The sequence below is a fragment of the Oxyura jamaicensis genome, chromosome 1 (assembly GCF_011077185.1).
Source record: "Oxyura jamaicensis isolate SHBP4307 breed ruddy duck chromosome 1, BPBGC_Ojam_1.0, whole genome shotgun sequence".
NCBI lineage: Eukaryota > Metazoa > Chordata > Aves > Anseriformes > Anatidae > Oxyura > Oxyura jamaicensis.
Genome location: NC_048893.1, coordinates 165,550,902 through 165,572,622, shown reverse-complemented (window position 1 = coordinate 165,572,622; position 21,721 = coordinate 165,550,902). Strand labels below are relative to the sequence as shown.

General features: G+C 36.6%; 1 protein-coding gene across 18 annotated transcripts in view; it reads right to left on the bottom strand.

The window, feature by feature from the left end:
• PCDH9 (protocadherin 9) overlaps positions 1-21,721 on the bottom strand; it is a 699,850-nt gene that overhangs the window by 678,113 nt on the left and 16 nt on the right. For all 18 annotated transcript variants that reach the window (XR_004749268.1, XM_035321032.1, XM_035321022.1 and 15 more), the window contains exons 1-2: positions 21,101-21,721; positions 16,716-19,885 (exon numbers count right to left, since the gene is read on the bottom strand). The exon at positions 21,101-21,721 is cut by the window's right edge and continues 16 nt beyond it. Coding sequence is in view for 17 of the 18 variants with exons in the window: in XM_035321032.1 (XP_035176923.1) it covers positions 16,716-19,751 (3,036 nt within the window). In the remaining variant the exon portion in view is untranslated. The remainder of the gene's footprint in view (positions 1-16,715; positions 19,886-21,100) is intronic.

Here is a 21,721-nt window from a genome sequence, read left to right as displayed (position 1 = left end):
AGATGAGAGGAAAAAATTATGCCAGAATTTTGGGGAAGATGTGAAAGGCCCTCAGCATACCTCTAGCTGTGGCCACCCTTTCTGCATTAGCTGTCTTGGTTCAAAACTGGGATGTGGTCAAAAGTGAAACTTCTTTTAGACTTTCAGCTATTCTCAAATGGGCTTTTGCCCGGCATGCAGATTAGCATAATTTGTTTTTTGTGTTGAAAGAAAGGTCAGCAACTCAAAACAGCAGGAGTGCTGCAACTCAGAGCTGAGCTGCTTCAAAGACATGAATAAGGAAGTCTGAATGTTGCATTTATTTATTTATGTTTTTATTAACAGGAAACCTGTGTTCCATCATATCCTTGTATTCAGTCCAAGTATCTATCACCTGACTCTAAATGATGTTATATTGCTTGGAGATTATTATTACAGCCTAAGCTTAAAATAATAAGTTTCAGTTCAATTGAAATGCAAAGACAAAATACTGCATTCCTTTCCCAGCTGAGCTTTCATTTAACATGCCATATTAAGAAGCTTGCTCTACTTTACTGGATCAGAGTCAACACAGTTTGTCCAAGAAACTCAGAGATAAGGGGAAAACAGGTCTTAAGCAGACAAAATTCTCAATAAAACAAACAGACATTTTGCCCAACTATGTTCTACAGAATTTGTCATGATATTTGTGCCTCTGCTAAATCTGCAGAAGTGGACTGCTGCTCTCATATTTTGAGATAGCTACCCCCACTCCCTCCCCCAGTTCACAGAAGTAAAACTAAACTTTTCTCTTTTTTCTTTTTTCTTTTTTTCCTCAAGCTTTAATCAACTAGAAATCTGTTAAAGAAAATTTACACAGCAATTTAAAGCAGCATAATCTGAAGTTCCAATTGTTTTGGATTTAGTATAATTCGTCTCACCATTGCATTAAACTACCTCAAAATACCACAGATCTATGGACTTAAAATGTGATTCTTTTGTACCCCATGGCTAGAAGATAAACCCCTATTTGGTTACTGTAAAAGTTTCTGCTAGGGCACAGACAATCCTAATATCTCTACACTCAAAAGTACTTTATTTCTTAAAATGGTCTGATTTGTATATACTATTGTTTTCATCAATGTACTCCTATAAAATTTTCCTATAAATCTCATGCTATTCTGCTGTTCTTAAGACGTTTAAGTGTCAGAAACATTAAAAACTGGAACTCAGTGAACTTAGTTTGGAAATTGCACTCCAAAAATTTTTATCTTTACGTAATACCTAAAAAATGCTGTCTCTATGCATAAGAAGCTCTGAAGTGGGACATGACAGAAAGTATCCATGTAATAGCAGAAATTATTACAACATGTTTAAAAACTCCCACTGCAGGTCGTCCTGTAATTCATAACTGTGGAGAGGGACTGAGCCCCAGTTTCCCTAATTCCTTCTATTTAAAGTAAATTAATACTTCATATTAAAAAACAGATTATTCAAGACACAAGGGAAGGATGGGTGCTGCAGGAAAGAAAAAAAAAAGTCTTAGAGATCTTTCAGTTTTCTGCAGACTATTGCTTGTGGGAGGAAGAAAGAGGGATTAGCACACAGACGAGGAGACAGATTCAGTTATTGATTACAAGTGAAAACATCAGTGGAATAGCTGTAATTTCAAAAACATAACATTAATAGATGTGAAATCATGATTGGGCTCAGTTAGCCTTTACAGAAAGATTATTACATGCAAGCTCTAACCTCAAAAAAAAACAAAACAAACAAACAAAAAAACTTTATTTTGGAGTAAATAGTATTAATATCTTCTTGGCCCTTTTCCATGACTACATACACTAATGGCATTAGTGTAAATGTGACTCAGACTTGGGATCCCTGGTCACTGTAGCAGCCAAGAGCCTAAGTATATGAAATCTCCTTGGCTCTTGTAAAACACTAGTGCTAAATTCTGGGAAATGAAAACACTGATTCATCTCAGAACAATCTATATATAACACCAAGACTAGGCACACATAAAATTATGCACTATCTTGCCTCAAGGTTAGCAACATATTCCTAGTAGAAGGAAAAAATGTTATTTTCATTCCCTGCAATCATGTGATAAATAGCTGCAGGGCAGATTCAGCAAGATCTCGAAGGTTGTGATTTTACAATATAATGAATGTATGTCTAGCTTTTTGCCACCTGAAAAAGCAGCAAAACAAAGCAGGACTTGTCAGTATTTTGCTTATGGCAGAAATCAGACAATGTCCAGAACCCTTTATGAGACACTGCTAGCTTCTTAACTAGTTTGATTATAACATTGATTCCAATACTTCAACAACTTGGCTTTCCAATTATGGTATAATTGGAAGCAGCAGTCAGCTGCTACTGAGTTACTACTGACAGTGAACCAAATATGTTGTCTTGTAGGCACTTTTTTTTTTTTTTATTGGGGGAGTAGGTGAGTATTAATAAAAGAAGATACTGAAAAGGAGAGGATCCTTAGATGGGCAGAGTATCTGTGGTTAGGCAAGCAAACTACTTTGAAAGTTCAGAAGTAGAAAGAACAAAGAGTCACTGAGTTTAAATAAAAAGGTAAGAGAGAAGGCAATGGTAAAGGAATATTTTACGAGATATAAGAGAGAACTTTTAAAACATCAAATAAGCAGTACAAGGTGTAAAACAACTGTTTATCCAGATTGCTTACCAGGTTAGACAGTAAATCTTAAAGATATTTTTAATGGAATGGTAACCCTTCAGCTGACATTAATTCAAGCCTATGGGCAATTTCAGAAGACACTTTAACGAAGGTGGGAGACATATACTGAGAAGTGAATTCTTAGGAGCAAGTAGACTCAAACTACATCATGGAAAAATTGAAGAAGACTACTCATGCTCAGGACTGCTTACCTAGCTTGCTGAGGAAGTGCCATTTGTTCCTATTATACTCATTTATTGTCAAGATTGAGTAGACGGTGGATGAAATGTTTTATTTTGATCATGCTTCCTATAAAATACTGTTTTACTGAAGTAAAAATTGAATAGAGACACATCTATACCATCACCATCACAACTTAATGGCCTGTGTTAAGCTAATGTTTGATTTTGATGCTTCATACTACTCCAGTTTTGGGGAATGACTGAGTTATAACCACTGTATGAACCTGCAATCATTGATGTAATCGTGCATAGTTTGCAAAATGACAGCACCAACACTGAAGAAGGTATAAAAATGCATTGCAGCTATACCAGATGGTACTGTAAGCCTGGCACAAATTTTATGAATATTGTTGCTAATGTCACAATGGATAAGTCTGAAAGTACAACAAGGACTTTACTGCAGCCACAGGACCAAATTGTATGCCAGACAGTAGGGCAAAGATTTACTTTACATAGCTTCAGAAGTGTAAAAAGACCTAGAATAAGCACACATGCAATTCATATCCTCAAAGGCACCTTAAAATCACAAGACAGTGTAACATGACCTTACACTGAAGAAGGTAATGCTGTATAAAATCATGCTAATGATAAGGTATTGTAGTTTCACCTGTACATAGCCAGTTGAGATCAATGCCAGGTGTATTGTTCAGGGCTGACCTTGATCAGCTATGTCAAGGTACAAAATACCTGCTTCATTTCTCCACATGGATTTTAGATTTAGACAGCTACCTCACAACAATCTTGATGTAAAACACACCTGTTCTGCAATGAAGATAGAGCCTTAACAGAAATAAAAAAAAGATACATTTTAAGAGTAATGAGTGTACAGCACAGTCCAAATGTAAATGAGATCAATTCTATCTCAGTCAATTGAGTTGTGCAGACTGACACAAAACCTAATTCTTCCCTTTGTATTTTAAAAGATTTCTGAGAGCAGAAAAATTTACTGGAGAAAATGTCAAACAAATTGGCTACATAGATATAAAAAAGTCACTTTTTTTTTTTTTTTTTACAAGATTGTGTTTACAAGATTGCATCTTCTTCTGCAAGAGATAATGCAGTTTGTGAAAGTTACGCCTTGGCTTATAAGCTTCAGCTGGATGTGGTGGCTGTTCAAATTTCATGACAGTATGCTAACTTATCTTTGCTATTGAAAAAACTAATGATGTGGTAAATAGTTGCAGAGCAATGTTACATGCAGTGATATGCAGGTTTTGCAGGTTTCTCATTATCTGTGCAACTGTATACACGTAAAAGTAATGAAAACCCAAGACAGGCAGCCAAAGCTTAAGTCTGTAAAACTGTGTTGCTGTTTTCTAAAGGAAATACGATAAATCTAAGCAATCTTAAAACAAAAAAGCCCCTTGACATTTCAGCTGGAGTTTTCTGCTAGGTCTGAGGTCTCATGGGCAGTGCTTAGGTGAATATCACAGTTAAGCTAACATAGTCAATTTATTCTCGTGCTGGTTTTACTCTAGTTGAAGAAATTGCAAAATGTTAAGCAGTCTTAAGGCTTCCCTCTGTTATGCTTGTTGCCTATGGCTTTTAATTGAAGGTGCTACCACAGTATCCCTACCAGACTCCAAATGTCATGAGTAGTAGCAAACAAAAGCACGAAGTGCAGAGCCCTTTGACCCCCAACTATCTTTACTGAGTATTGCAGGAAATAAGATAGAATGTTTTTCAGTAGCTAGCGGCTTGCTGAAATGACCTTCAATAATAGACATCAACTTCACAGGTTAGGCTTATATCTGCCATTAGTACATGTAAGTGTTAAAAATACCAGTTGTGAGATGGTGAATGCGGAATGCTTTTCAGTGTGGTCACCACTGATCCAGATAAGGAAAGTTCTGAAATCAGGAATAATTTCTGTGACTAATGACAGATAAAAATCATAACTGGCAATACAAAGTACCTTGTCTGCAGTTGATCTGAACTATCTATAAAGCGTCTTAGTAGGCACTGTATGAAACTGCTCTGCTGAAAAGTACTCAGCATGCTGCTTTAAACAAGCAGACTCAAGAATCAGTGGCATTCTTTATATCACACCAGCACTGCCAGCCTTCTTATTAAAAGGCTAAGTTTTCCCACAAGTCCAGACATCCACACTGAGCTTTTAACCATTTTGAAATATAAAGATACATAAATATTTTCATCTCTCACCCCAATCTCCCTTTCAAATTGCTGAATTCAAGAAATACTATCCGCTTACTGAATTGCAGTCTCCAGTGTTCTGCTTTGTGATTTACATTTTTGCTGTTGTTTTCAGAATCAATTTTCTATCATAAGTCTCAGTGAGATACCACACCTATTACAAATTGTGCATGCATTATACCATCTGTGAAAAAAGTATGAAGACTTTCCTAAAAAAATGAAAGCAAGCAAAACATATTAAACAGTTATTTTGTCTGCTGGTTTTAAATATGACAGATACAGTATGTATACAAAAATAACTGGTGATACCCAGCAGGCCAACTGGTACTACAGTAATGCACATTACTTCAGCAGTTGAAGAAAGATAAATATAGAGGATTTTGTTTGTGTATTTTTGCTGACAAAACAGACATTTACTGCTCTGAAGGAAAAAAAAAAAAAAAAAAAGAATCCTACAACTCCTTATACCACACAAAAAAAGTTTCACTCCTCCATGATGCATATGCCTATACAATGTCAATTACAAGTGAATCAGATTTGGTCAGTACTATAATGAATGTGCATAACACTAAAAAGCTTGCAATCTCTGCTCATCCTGTACATTCTTTTAGTACTACAAGTCCACTAAATTAAAGCCACTTCATATTTTGACATGCAACTTAAGGCTACATTTGTTTACTCTCTCTGTTCCAGTTACAACCAGAAGGAGCTGTCACAGTTAACATCTCTGCAAATCCAGTTATGAAGTTAGGCCCTAGTTTCTCCTCTGCCGATCCTTCAGCTCAGTTTTGAAATATAAATTTAGTATGCAACCAAGCAAACTACAGAAAATTTATGTTACATATTTCAGGACTTAATTTTCTTTCCAGATTTGTATTAATAACTGTATTTCATCCTAATTGCATTCTCTTAAATATACTGGAACAAGTCAAAGCAAGTACCTATCTAGTTTAGAAAGTGTTTTACTTCCCATATCATGCTTCTATCCAGATATAATTCCAGATAAGATTTTCATATACTAATGAAGTCAGCTAGTTCGTTATTAGTCCTTACCTACTAGAACATGTGGTTACAAGTTGGATGTGTTAGAACAGATCATATACAAAATGAGTTGATTCTCTGCTGATAGCATTCATTTGACGGAAAATATCAGATTTCTTATATGTGCATACATATGTTTTACAAAAATAAGTATACTCAGAGAATGAAAGAGGAAATTAAACAGGAATAAGAAAGGACAGCAACGATATCTCATGGAAGAATGAGAGGTATTTAAGCATCAGCCAAATGACACTATTTTTCATATAATTTCCAGTGGAAGCTTAAAAACTAAAATACTCCACAAGCCATTAATTTCTTGGTACTCTGTGACAGATTAGAATGCTTCTTAATCAATTGCTAACACAGAAGAAGGCCAAAGCCTGGCTTTTATGAAAGCAGAGTAATAGTGAAATTCAGTAATGCTCAGCAGGGATGCTATCGATAGATACATCACAGAATCTAAGAAATACATCTTTTTTTTTTTTTTTTTTTTTTTAACACTCTTGAAAAGTGCACACCATTTTGACAATTTATTAGGCCAGAGTTTGAAAAAAATACATTAAGAAACAAACATTCTGATTTGCAATCAGGAAAGCAAATTAAAAACAAAACTGTCATGAGATTTATATTACTTGCTCAAAGTCCTGGATTGCTGCTTTGCCTGGAGGCACACTGAAAGCCTGGAGAGCTCATCCAGAAGTTGTCTTGCTCTATCAGTTAAATACTATGGACTGCATGAGGTTTGTGGCAATGTATTAATTCAATAGCAAAACCAAAGAAAAGCAAAAAGTAAGTATTTAAATATCACTCATAAAACATATTTAAATCTCATTCACAAGTTTATGTGCCATTCATACAGTTTATCACACTAGTCAACTACAGTTTCCTGTACTTGCCCACCTGGTCTGTACCAACACTCAGAAGAAGGGCTATCAGTAGTCAAAACAAACAGGAACAGGGCAAACCAAGGATGGGTTCCCTTTGCTATATTCATGTTTCTCTTGTATTTTCACAGCGTAGACATGCATTGCCATTTTTAAGTCATTGCAGTTAGAGGAAGAAAAAAGAGCTTGTAAAATAAAAATAAAATGCCAATCATAGTAGTGGATCATCTATCTTGTCTCATTTTGTATTTCTGCTGATTGACAACCAGGTGCTCTTGTAGCACACAAAGGCAAAAAAAAAATCAGACGTTCATTTCAAACTGAAATGTTTGACAGATATAACAGCTTTCTGAAATGAAACTGATGAAATCTCAAATAGGAAAGTCCATCTCCTGTACACAGGAGAGATTAAATTTCAACAGGCAAGGCTTACTGTCCTTAGACAGATGCAGATTTCATTTATTTTTTTTTATTTATCTGGCAGTTGTTAAAAATATGGGAGATGACTACAGTTTTACTATTGGTGCATAGTCTACCTCCTGCTGCTCTGGATGCTGCAGGCTTCAGTATGATCCATGTTTCAGGGTACTGTTGTCACAAACTGAAGGCAATTTCAAATTCTCTTACTGATAACACTAGCACTTCACTGATACTTTGACCTGTATTTTTGAAATGGCGAAAGTGAAACAATGTGACAAGTGACTGAAAATTCATACTGCTATAGTCATATACCTAACACAGGTAGAAGAAGAATTTTTATACTGTAATGTGAATAGCCAGATATAAGAGAGGGTAGATACCAAAGTTTGCATCTTCCTTTTTCTCTGCTCACATTCACAGAATGAGGGATTAGATCCATATTCTAAAGACATTCCCAAAGGTAAGTAACTGTGCACACTATACATTTTTGTGGGCATATACACTATTCAGATTATATCTTTACCCTTAAAGCCCTTCTCTTGACTTCAGTGAGAAAACTGGACTGGATCCTACTCGTTACTGGTAAAATGAAAAGTACATATCATACTGGATCATACTTTTCACTGCACCACAGTCTTCACTGTTGTGGGATACATCTCATCCAACTGTATCCATCAGTTTCCACAACCAGCTTAAACTAGCATATTTTCTTCAGGATGGAGTAAATTGTGAACCCAGATTTAACATGCATTAGAAGTTACACAAAATGAATTCCATGATAATGTCAACAGAAACAAAACCAGGTACTGTGTGCACAGGTGCTACCAGCTAAGTACAGTATTGAAAATTATACAAAGGAAGATGTTCGTTTTTTGTGAACATCATTTGCAGAAATTAGGCTAGATCCACAATCAGAACTTGGGCACCTGTTCAGATATATTCATTACAGTCTGCAAGAAGAGGGACTGGCATAACAACTGTATTCACAAAAACTAGCACACTGAGTGAAAAGCTCCCCAAAACAGGGGCTCAGTATCACTCTCCTTCAGGCTCTAGACCTTATTTTACACATCAAGGAGGTGTTCACCATAATTAAAACTTAAGGACCTATACCTTTTCTGTAGCTCCTGGACTTATTCCTGTTAAACCAAGGTGTTAAAATTTTCTTCCAAAAATACTGGTAGGGGAAAACAGAGACTCACACAAACTTCAGTGGTTGAAGTATTCCACCATGAAGGTCAGTATCAAATCTTTTATTTCTCTTCAGGAATCTAAGTGAAAATTCCCTATAATAACCTCATATATATATCATACATAAAAGCATGTGTCCTAGAGATGTCTTCCCATCAGAAACACAATTGCCTCCATACCTTATGTACTTTGAAGGAGCACAGATTTTGAGACAGAAATTCACGTTAATCAGGTTTAGGTATTTAAAATATGCTACATACCAATAAACAAGAAGCTGTAAGAGTGGGGTGTATCATTCCCAACTGAAACATGGACCTCATCTTAGATTCTTTGGTATATTAAGGGCTGTATGACATAGTCTAAAGTAGCTCATTTGATAGAAAATATTGTACACAGATTTTCAACAATTTTTAACAATTAAGAAAACTAATTGCATTATTATAACACGTGAAAGCTTATGACGTACTAAGAATATTCTGCCAAATTCAAACTAAAAGTAGTTGTATCTCACACTTACTTTGGCTAGAAAGAATGAAAGAGAATGGACGAATATCAATTTGAGGTTACTAAGCATTTTACAAATCAACATTGATTATTATCCTCTTCCAGCAATCAGCCAATAAGAATATCTAATTAATGTTTTTCCAGGGGCAGAGGGAGCTGTTTTAAAGGGCAACCTAGATCTTGTTCCTACAAATGTGGGGCAGGAAACAAGGAAAGGAAGAAAATCCAATAGCTGATCCTCCACATTTTATCAAATTCAGCTCAAAATAAATTGATTCCCAATTCATCAATTGGGACTCATTTTGAGTCCCAATTCATTTCACATATTTTTCAGATTTTGAAAACATTATCTTAGTGTCATCCTATTGCTTTTAGAAAGTAGATAACATCAGGAAGAGATGCAGATGGCATAATCAGCAGATTTAATCCAGTCTGGACTTAGTTTCAAATGTTGAACTGTTACTCCAAGAAGCGTCTCTTTATACTCCTATTATAGCAAGAACTATGCATATGCAAAAACAATTTTCAAGTAATAACATCAAGACGTGTACCCCACCCCCCAAAAAAAGTCAGTGTGGCATTTCATAAAAGAAATGGTAAAACTACAACATTATCTTGTAGGGAATTACAGAAATTACACATCAACTGCAGCCAGCTCTCAATGTTTTCCTGGCAAATGTTAAATTACTCAATTTTCCCTTTTTGTTCAATAGAAAATACAAAACAACCCATGCTAAAACTTTAAAACAAATCACATCACCCACCCCCAACTCACTTGTTGCAAAAAAAAAAAAAAAAAAAAAAAATAAAAAAAAAAAAAAATAAGAAAAAAAAAAGCACAGCTTTTGAGACTGGTACAATTTAGAGACCTCAGTGTGACTACAAGTTAGATTTTGAACCACCTTGCTTAGTATTATCACACATAATTCATGGTACTCATTAAACTGAAAACTGAGAAAGTTTGAAAAAAAAATGAGAAAGATTTGAAAGTCCAGATTTTTCTAGTAAAACCAGCACGAAACTGATATCCAAATTAGAGTAGGCCAAATGCTTCCCTGAATCCTTAGGTCCTAGAAGTAGTCAACACATGGTTTTGTGTGACTATAAAAATGTTGCTATGTAGAATAATTGAATTTAATTTAATTTATTTGATAATTTATTTTCATAATTGCACAACCAAAATAACAGTGTAGTAATACCAATTTAAGGTGTCTTATATCAGTAATGGCTATTTTTGTTTCCACTGAGAGTTTATAGCTCACTAAAACACAATCCATCACTACAAAATTATTTCAGCTACACTAAAAAGAACTATTTTATATGATATTTTAATTATGAAGGACCTGTCAAGATAATTTGCATGTTGTGTCAAAACAAGCACTTAAAATCTCAGGTAAGACGCTAAAGCCCCTTATATTGCATATGTTTTGCTAAAAGACAGCAAAAGAAACAAAGAGGAGATGCCCCCCAATTCAGTAAAATATGATAGCATCCATTCATTTCTTATCTACAGCCTGGGAAATCTTTTTTCAGTGAGCAGAATGTTATCTCATGTAAACCAGAAATGAACAAATTAAATGCTTACATCAGTCTACTGGGATAAATCATTTCACATGGATTCCACCACAGGCCATAAAGTCAAAGCAGTAATAAAACAAGAAGAAAGTAAAGTGTGATTTTGTGTTTCTCTTTTCCTTCAGCAAAGATATGGACATTACAGAATGTGTGTCAGATGGTTTTTCTTTGGTAGCAATTGAGGATACTTCTGAGAATACATTTGAAAAACCACCATGATATTTTGCAGGGGAAGTGACACCAAAAATTCTGGTATCACCTATAATTCCTGTTAGATCTTTCAGTACATGGTATATCCACTTGGTAAATTATATTCTGTATGTTAGGTGCAATTAAATCCTAGAGTAAGAAGATACAGCACCTCCTGAAATAAATGAAACTTGAACTAAGCTGCTGTTGAACTGAATTTGCCTAGATGAGGATTGGTCCATTAGGTATTATTTATTTGCCCTTGTACAGAATACATACAGATGGAATGTTGTATTGCCAAACTAAGAATCCTAGAACTGATGAAGGAATCTTACTTAGGATCTGAAACTTGCACTTCAGACAGGTAGGCTGTGCCCATAAAGAGTTGCTGCATATAAATGGGTCACAGTTTTCATATCTTTAACATCTGTTGTTTATACCCAAGAAAGCACATCAGGGGCAAGAAAATTAATTCCCCAATTGCTGTCAACTGAGTTAGGGAACAGCAATAAACAGCTTACTGTAAGCCTCTAGCTACAATAAAATCGCTGTCAATAAACTGCAGCTGATATGGTTTTGCTGTGCTAGAAGAATAGATTCTTTGGAAGTGAAAACTGAAATGGAAACTAGAAGGATTCTTCCTTGTTCCCATACACACACACAAAAAAACATTATCACAGAATTTCAATAGTATTAAACTCTCAGGATCCAATTCACTGTCCCACATGTGCCACAAATTTATTAGCATTTATGAAACTTTGGTTTTGCACATTCAGGACAGATGAGACTCTAGCAATTCTGATAAAATTCTTTTGCATTGGAAACATTTAAAGAACAAGGAAGCTTGCTAAGCTTTTGCTGTCTGTATCTGTATATGCAAAATGTTCCCTACTCTAGTTTAGCATTTCTACCGTCACTATTGAAAATGGTATTATAGCTTAAGGTTATGTTCAGATTTCCGTTATAACCCCCAGTTTTCACATGCTCTTAACTTTATGAAAAATTCTTCTTTTCAACTAAAATTTTCCATGCCTGGTCTCAGTTGAAAAATGAATTTCTTTAGACAGTTGAGCAAAATCCGTTAACCTATTTTTCAGTTATACAAGGATAGAAAAAATACACTGCACACTTTCAACATTTCTAATATTTTAGTATAGATATAGATATATAAGTACATAGAACTCAAAGCAATAAAATTTTACATGCAGACATTTTTCCAAGTGACTAGTCCTCATCCAAGACTAATATCCATGCTAATATATAAAGAAATTAAGCATGGAAAGGAAAAGAAACAATGGAATTGTATTCTGTTTTTCTACTGAGTAGTAAAACAGGGCCAATAAAAATAATACCACGTATAGAATTATGGAATGCTATGGTTACAGAATTTTAATATTTGCAAGTGATGTAAATTCTGCACTGCTGTTCCAATGCAGATTTCCAACATCTCTTGAAATTGTCACTCTTGGTATATGAAATTAGAATCATTAATGTTTTAAGTGTTTTTTGTTTGTTTGAATGTTTTTTAATATTACATAAACCCCAAACTTACAGATTCAAATAATCCAGAGTAAGACAGTATCAGCTGCATTTGCCATAGAAAGCTTTTGATCTGGACTGATCAGTGTGAGCCTGGCTACTCGTTCCTTGATCAGGCAAAAAGTCCATTTACTGAAAAAGGAGTAAAGCAAGCTCCATAGACCTTATGTTAATGACTGTATGATTAAAAATATACCTTAGTATTCCTTGGTATGGAACATATTTAATGTGTCAGTGAAGCCCCGAATCCTTAATTTCTGCCATCAGATCACAGAAAAAACAAACAAACAAACAAACAAAAAGCAACGGTGTTATATACATTTAGCTTTCCTGAAACTACAAGAACTGTGCACATTTCCAGAATTTATAAATCATCATCTTGATACAGAAGAACACTTAGAATGTGCTTACAGCTGTCTTTCTTGAAAACAGCATTTGAAGTCATTTGGACTTTAAGGATCTGCATCAGTCCTACTACTTTAAATGAAAGTTAAGCACATGCCTAAAGGTTGTTTGCTTAAGAATGCACACTGAAGGTTTTCATCAAAACCTGTGTTATTTGCCACTGCTGTACTCCAAATCTGATTAAATGAAGTTATTATAATTTAAAACTGGGATAACCATAGTAAATTGCCCATGATTTCTTTTATTATTTAATCTGTTGCTAACCTAGTGACATTGAATAAGAGGTTTTGTCTGTTTATTTGCTTTTTATAAAAGGTCCTTCACACTGAAGAATACATGTTGTCTTCTACTGTATTTCTGTGTAGCTGTTTGATGTATTGACTTACTAATTTGAAGTGCATTTTGAAGTTCAATCAAATTCTGAAAAGAACACTGATTGAGAAGCCTGCATAGATTTAAGCATTCGTTATGAGTCATAACACTGATTTTGGAAGCTTAGCTATATGAGCTGGTGGTGTGTAACATCCTTTCCATACTTCTAATTATGTGAATTAGCATTTAGAACAATCCCAAGTTCAAGTATTCAAAAATGCTCTTTTCAGAGCATCCACCAGGTTTACTGCAATATAGGCACTTGAAGAAGGCTTTGGTTTTTACACTGGGTATTTCTGAAAGAAACACCAGCCTGTGCAATTCAAAGTGATATGTGAAGACTTAACCACAGAATTTCCTCTAAATTTATTGACAATTGCACAGAAATTGCCCAGCAAAAAATACTAAGAAATTTGTGTTGAACAATCTATTTCTGAATTCTAAAAGCTTTCTGGCTTAGGTCCCAGTTCTAATGGACTTCTAGGGCCCAGCTCCCATTAAAAGTAATGGGATTTTGCTTGAAAAAGTCCAAGTGTGGACTTGGGTCTCTATATCAGTTTTAATTTATCCATCTGCAAGATACACTGCATGTGTATTTTGCTTGGACTGAAAGAAAATTTAAATAAAAACCTAGGATACCAGTATTTCTTAGACGTATACTAATCCCGTATTTAATCTTTCCCTATCTTAATGATTCCCATACCATTTCCAAACCACATAAAGAAAACCAAAATATAGGTAACTTATTACAACTTATAAGACAGAGAGAAAAGAATTATTTTTGACCTTAAGCAAGCAGTACAGTGGCAGAGAACTAGGTATCTCTTCATGAGGGAATTTTTAAAAATGTTTTTGGATACTGTGACATTAGTATTAACCACTATTCAGTGAGATTTTTATCTTTAAGTCTGAATATTCTGTTTAAAGGCCATACTCTATAACACACCTAAAAAAAAAAAAAAAAAAAAAAGGAAAAAGGCCCATGAAAGACTTACAAAAGCGTCAGAAGTGTCAGTGCCAATGAATGCTAGCCAAAATGCAACCTAATCCTAGGAATTACAGAAAGAATAATATAAAGACTGCTAATGATTACCACCATTGTTGGCTGTACTTCTCCAGCCAGAAGTGTTAAAAGGACACAAGAAGGTTACTTCCTGTAACATCCATGAAAAAGAACAACAACAGAAAAGAAACAGGAAAAAAAAAAAAAAAAACACCATCTTCTCCTCCTCCATGAAATAAAAGTACATAAACTCAGTTTAGATAATTGTCTGTCTAAGAAACAGTTATATTTGCAGTTACACGTAGTATTACAGCTTTTACAGGGACTAATCCAAATCATATATGAGTATTTGCTGACTTCAGAAGGGATTTAATAAGTCTTCAATGGAATTTGAATCACATCACAGAGGAATATAGATAAAATGGCTGATTATTAAACTGAAACCAATATATTTAATGTAATGAACACAGATAACTAAAAATATTGCCTGTAGGGTTCTTTTCTGTTAGTTTGGTGTTTTTTTCTTGTTTCCTCATACTCAGTTTCACTGTGCAGAGCTTACACATTCTGTCAGGTAAATCATATTTTGGATCTTAACTGCCTCAAGATACTGTGGGGGATTTAGTCTGAGTTTCTTAATAGAATCTGGAAAGCTAATTTGAGCTAAATTAACAACATCTCTGAACAGAAAAGGAATGTGTGGGTTGGCTGTGTTATATTTTGTAACTAAAACTGGGGAAAAAAATCTGAAAACTTCAGCCAAGTAATCACTGATTATGCAGAGCTCTTCTATGCTGTTTTATTTTATTTTAAAAACATTTTTTAAACTTATGCTGTCAGTTTGTTTATGGTGCTGTATAGAAAAGCAGCCTGAACACTATGTGAATTCAGCAGAATTTAAAGCCTTTCAGAAAGGTTAAGTTTTTGTAACAATCTTCTAAGATGTTTTCAGTGTCTCACTCTAAGTATGAGTTGTCTAACAGTAGTCACTTTAGCAGAACGTCCTGAGAAGTGCTTGTTTTATTCTTAGTATCTTGTTAGTGTGACACCTTACAGACACCCAAAGTCAAGACACAGTTCTGGGTACATCACATTCATCTTAGATAAGGCTAATGCAACAGCAAGAGAATGACTTTAGCCTAAACTTGGCTACTGTCAAAATCTTTTTGCAAACACAAGCCTAAATGTGTCTCGCTTGATTCTGTGAGATCCATATCCCTAATAAATTCAGAGAAATCACCATAACTTGCAAGGTACAATGCCAGCAGGTGTACGAATGTGATTTCTAACACCTAAAAAGTTGGTGCAGTAAAGCTAACCACTAGGAAAGCTGCTTTGCAAACACACGAACTTAACTACTAACCACTCCAGTGCAACTATCATTAAATAAAAGGTTCTTTGGCTGTAGTACCAGCTTGATCCTTCCCTCCCCCCTTTTCCTACCTACTGCAGGACTGGCATCGGGCCAGTCTAAGCGACATAGTACCTTAGTGCCATCTACAGGCTATATTGACATTCTAATTTAGTGGCAAAAGACGAGCACCAATAAAATAAATTAGACAGCGCTGCATTTAAATCTTTATTAGCAAGGAATTATTAGACCTAAGGAAAACTAATGCTGGATTTGGTTGAAATATGAGTTTCTCAGCCTCCTAATCCTGCTTCATATGACATATTTCACAGTTTAAAATGAGTTATGACAGATCACTTATGCATTACTAAGATGAGAAAATATTTACAGTGGGCTTTTTTTTTTTCTGTATAATTCAAATGTACTCAGAGAACGCATTCCTTTTGAAAGTATACTTTGGCCATTTTTCAAAATATGCAACAAACTGTCTATGCGATACCAACTTTAATCTATTACAACACATTAATTTGAACCCGAAACAGAGGAAGACTTCTGCATGGCTTAATTATATCTTACCAACAAACCACGTGCTTCACAGATGAAGTAGCTTATAAATTCAGCTGTCTTTGTTAGGAAAAAAAAAAATAACTCCTTTAGTAACACTAATTTAAAGTTCCAGATAAGCTTGAACTGTGAAAGAAACTTGAAACAACTCAGATCAAATTTGAAATTAAATGAACATATCCCTTCAGTCTTGAAACAGTCACATCTTTCTGTCCAAAATTTGGCATATAGGGAAAGATGATTTTTTTCTTCAATAATTTTTACATTTGGACAGTCAAATACTGGGGAGAAAAAAAAAAAAAAAAAAAAAAAGTATTTTTTTTTCCCAGCTTTGTTTATGCATATGTTCATGCATACGCAGGGACACATGCAGTTCTTTAACAATTAGTATTCTTCAAAACCCAAAGTATTGGAGGCATTTAGCAAATGCATGGTTAAACCCCAAGTAAATGAAAAAGGGGTTGAGTATTTTTTTTTCTTTTTTTTTTTTTTTTTTTTTTTGTTCCCCCCATAATATAATTAAGCTAAATTGACTGAAAAAAAATAAAATAGAATAAACATACTTGCACTTTTAATACTGGTTGATCGGGCACTTGTATGCAGTACTTATAGACCAGTAAAAGTGCTCGTTTACCTGTCTGGTGTGTAAGGGGCCCTTTGTCTTGAAGCCTCCTTGGGAACTGCACTCTGAGGCACTGAAGTGATCTGAACTAGTGGAAGAGCGTTTGGAAAGGGTGTCACAACCACCAACAAAGGTGTTGTCCAACGGGAGTTCCTGAATCACATGGTGCTTTTTCACTGAAACTGGAGTATCAGGTTTGAGATGAAAAGCAGACTGTGGAGAGGCAGATTTGTAATGCTTGGCAAGATCAGGACTATTAGGCTTAAAGGTTGTTGGTGGTGCAGTGCCCCAGTCAAATCTTCCTATACTTTGCTCCTCCAGCTCCGCTGGAAGGCTTATTGTCCCATTGATAGGTTCATGAACTGCATCATCAGGTTTGGACTCCTCAATGGTCACGAAGTTCAAAAGAGAACTCTTCGGAGATTTCCTTTTCTTTCTTTTCTTTTTTTTGTTTTGCTTGTTCTCTTGATTGGGAGACATCCATTCAGCACCTTGCTTGCTCCTCTGTGCGGCTTTGAATCTGGATGCATGCCGGCAGCGAACGAGAACTGTGACAAATATCACCACTATAACAACCATTGCACCTGCCACAATAGCAATCATGATCGTGAGATAGTCCTCATTTTGGTAGGGTTGGCTACTGTCCCCTATGTTCCGGTCCAAAGGTGTTTCCATAGTCCTGCGTATCAAGTCATAAATATAAGAGGCATTTCCAGCAGTATCATTCACATACAAAAATACAAGCACAAGAGTATGCAAGGATTTGGGATAACCCAAATCACTTATGTTGACAACTAAGCGATGCAGCCCCACATCACTAGGGGTTGGTTTTTCTTCCAGAGTTATATTACCTGTCACCGGATCGATCCGAAACAAACCTTTGTTATTTCCACTTACTATTGTGTACTTCAGTTCGGCATTCATTCCAGTGTCGATATCTACAGCAAACACTTCTGCTACCACTGATCCCGGAATTGCTGAGAGTGGCACTAACTTAAAAGAAGTATTAGAAGGCGGGTAAATGACAACAGGACTGTTATCATTAACATCCATGACATTTATGGTTACTTTTGCTGTAGAAGAGCGAGGAGGTTGTCCTCCATCAACTGCCTTCACATCAAAAGTGTAGGAGCTCTGCTGTTCTCGATCAAAAGAAACATTGGATTTTATAACTCCAGAGAATGGATCCAGCACAAAGTTTTCATTGTCATTCAGGATGGAAAGGGTCACTGCTTTATTTTCCCCAGCATCTGCGTCAGTCACTGTGATCACTCCCACAGTGCTATACTTTGGTAGGTTCTCCGATACAAAAAATTGAAAGTGATTATGAGTAAATTTGGGACTGTTGTCATTTTCATCCAAGACAGTAACAATTACAGCTGCTTGACTCTGCAAAGGAGGGGTGCCATTGTCTCGGGCTGTAACAGTGAAAATGAATCGTTCCTGTTCTTCTCTGTCAAAAACTCTGGAGGCTGTCAAAACTCCCGTCTTTCGATCCAGATCAAAAAAGGAGGCATTAGGGCCAAGCTGATAAACAATGTCTGCATTTTTCCCACTGTCTTCATCTGTGGCACTAATAGTTGTTAAGTATAGACCACGATGGTTGTTTTCAGAAACTGACAGCTCAATTACAGGCTGGCTGAAAATCGGAGGGTTGTCATTTTCATCCTCCAGTTTAACTCTTACCAGGGCAGTCTGGTTCAAACTGGGCTTGCCAGAATCAGAAGCAACAATTTTAAAGCTGAATTCTTTGGTGCCCTCATAGTCCAATAAGGAAGAGGTCTCTAACAAATACTGGTTGTCATAAACTGCCTTCAAGTGGAAGGGAACTTCTCTCTCAATGAAACAGATCACTTTGCCATTCACATCAGTGTCCTTATCTGAAACTGTAATTAGGGCAATCTTTGTATTGACAGGATCTTTCTCAGATAAGTACACTGTGCCATTGATGGGACTTATAATGTACCTGAGGTCTATGTTAGGAGGGTTATCATTTACATCAGTGACATTGATGGTAACGGTTGCACGAGCTGGTGTAGAGCTACCATCACTAGCCAGCACAGTCACTTTGTGAATAGCAGTCTCTTCCCGATCTAAGGACCTCTGAACTGTGATCAGCCCTGTGGTATTGTTTAAAGCAAAAAATCTTTTGGTTGCAGGAGCAACTTGGGCACCAAAAATATATCTGATTTCTGCATTGCTTCCTATATCTGCATCTGTAGCATGAAGCTGAATTACGGAGGTGCCTACAGGGGCATTTTCTGGTATATGGACCTCTACTTGACTCTCTTTAAAAACAGGCCTGTTATCATTGACATCACTTACTGTGACTTGCAGGATAGCTGTGCTGGATTTCTGCGGGGTACCTCCATCCTCCACTTTGATTTTCATCACATAGGTGTCCTTTTGCTCTCTATCCAAGTTTTGCTGCACAATCAGTTGAGGCCATTTCTCTCCTTCTGGAGTTTCTACAATATCCAGTCCAAAGACACTCTGTCCATTCAACAACTCGTAGTGCTGCACACCGTTGAAACCTGTATCAGGATCTGTTGCTGATGGGATTGGAAAGCGACTGTTGATCAGAGTGTTTTCTGGTATGGAGATATTGATGACAGGGGATGGAAACATAGGTGCATTGTCATTAGTATCCTTTACAATTATTTTTATTTTGATCAACCTGAAAAAGTCATTGGGGAGAATCACCACTTCAAGTTCAAAGAAGCACTCATTTTCTTCTGCATAGGAAGCGCCAGCACAGAGTTTTTCTCTGTCTATTCTGTTAGATGTCGTAAAGATTTCCCCGGTGGTACTGGACACTTTGACCAGAGGGGCATCCCCTGCTTTAGACACCAGTCTGTAGACAAGGCTGGCACTGGTCCCTGTGGCAGCATTGATGTGAGAAATGTTCAGGTCCTTTGGTATGTTTCCTATAGGGACGTTTTCAGGCAGCTCCTCTCTAATAGTGTAAATAAGTTCTTGAGCTACAGCAGAATCCAGCCTTAAACAGGCAATCAAAGCAGTCAACAGGTAAAAATCCCTCAGGTCCATGATAATGTTTTTATTCTCTTTTCCTGGATCTTAGGACTTAAAGGTTTCCACAGAGAAATGATGCGCGATTTGCAAGAGGAGGCATGCATGGACTGCAGGATGCATTACATCTCATTTCTTACTTGGAGACAGCACTGTCAACACAACCATACAGAACAGCATTATTGGCTTTTAAGGCATGACAAATCCACAATTTCCAACTACTACCTGTTTTTGCAAAGACACATACACAATAGTACATTTTCCTATTGCTCCCTTTTAAAGCAATCTCTCCAGACAAATGCACCAATATCCTGTTGGCTGCATTTGCACTGAGCAAGAACAGAAATAACTACTTGCAGAATTAAGGGTAGCTACAGTTTCAACACGTACTTTCTGAATAATTTCTTGGCACTCCATGTAAGCTGTAACGTGCATTCCCCTTCTACCCTCCTCCACCCAGTCATTTTGTGCAAGTAAAAATCTTCCTGTACTTCTGCTGGATTGTAACTGCTATGGCAGCTGCCGAATGTCATTTGTTGTTTGCTTCCATATGCATTTTTTAGCTCTTGCTAACCAGATTTCTCTTTGCTTCTTGTGCCTTGCATCCCCCACTGCTGCTATCGTACTGGGAAATAACCACCCGGACATGCTGCTGCAGCAGCAGTCATCACTGGCTACTCCACATCCCTATTAACTGACAAGACAATAACAGGACTTACAGTTTCTTACACTCTCAGCTCAATGTTTCCCCTCCAGATGTTGGATACTTCTCCTTCTGCTAAATAACCTTAAACTTTATTTGTTTGTTTCAAAACACTGTCTAAAACAGGGGCTGGAAATTCCAAATGCAACTTAGGAGCAGCCTGTATGTTTACAGATGGAGGGAGAACATCTCTTCTGAATATGAGAAAAAAAGGTACAGCCTTTCTCCATTGACACTGATCTCCCTTCAGGATGTTATTAACAGCTGCCACACATAAATACTGCAGACTAATAATGCAGGTTAAAAAAAAAAAAAAAAAAAAAAAAAAAAAAAAAAAAAAAAAAAAAAAGGACTTCTGTTTGCATGCTATGCTAAACGCAAATTATCTGGGTGCAAGGCTCCCAGCAGCTACAGTTTGGTGGAAATGGGCAGCCCCGAAGCACTAATCTTATCTGCATTAAGCAGCACGGTAGCTGATGCCCGTGATTACTTCCAGCAGAGTGATGCAGGTAGGGATGCAGATACAGTGAGTAGGTGAGCCTTCACCACCAACACCAACTGAATTCAAAATACTGGTTCTTTCCCTAGATAAATACACTGCCTGTTGGCTTTTATTATTTTTTTAATGAAATGCATCACAGTGTATGGGTAACTTTGCACTTACGTTGGTTGTCTACCTTTGACGATCTGCTGCAGCTAAGCAATGATCTGTTCCAGCAGATACAGCACAATGCATCTGGTAAACCACCAGTTTTGGAGAAATCAGCAGCAGCCAAACGCTTCCTCCTTGAGATATGTGTTGCTTCGGGGTGGCAAATTAGCAACTCCAGGGAACAAATTCACAGTTCTGTCGTTAGTCATCCTCTCCACGTTTCATTGTAATTAAGCGGCGATCCTTCGGGTGCTTAACGTACACGCAACAGCACAAACAAACAGCAAGCAGAAATCCGGTGCACTTGTTTAGATCGGGGGTATTTTCCGCTCTGCACTGCACACAATTTCCATCCCTCTCTCACCAGGGCAGAGCCAGCTACATTAAGTCTGCAACTTCTTACTGGAAATGACAGAGTTGGTCTGGCGGTGCTTCTCTCCCCCCTCTTTATCTCTGGGGTGATAGCTACCCACAAAAAAAAAAAAAAAAAAAAAAAAAAAAACCTAGCAGATTATTGCTTTAGCGATGGGAGGAAGCGCTAGCGCTTTTCCTTCCTCCCTCCCCGTCTCTCCCTCTCACGCACACTCTTTCCTTTCCTTTCCTTTCCTTTCCTTTCCTTTCCTTTCCTTTCCT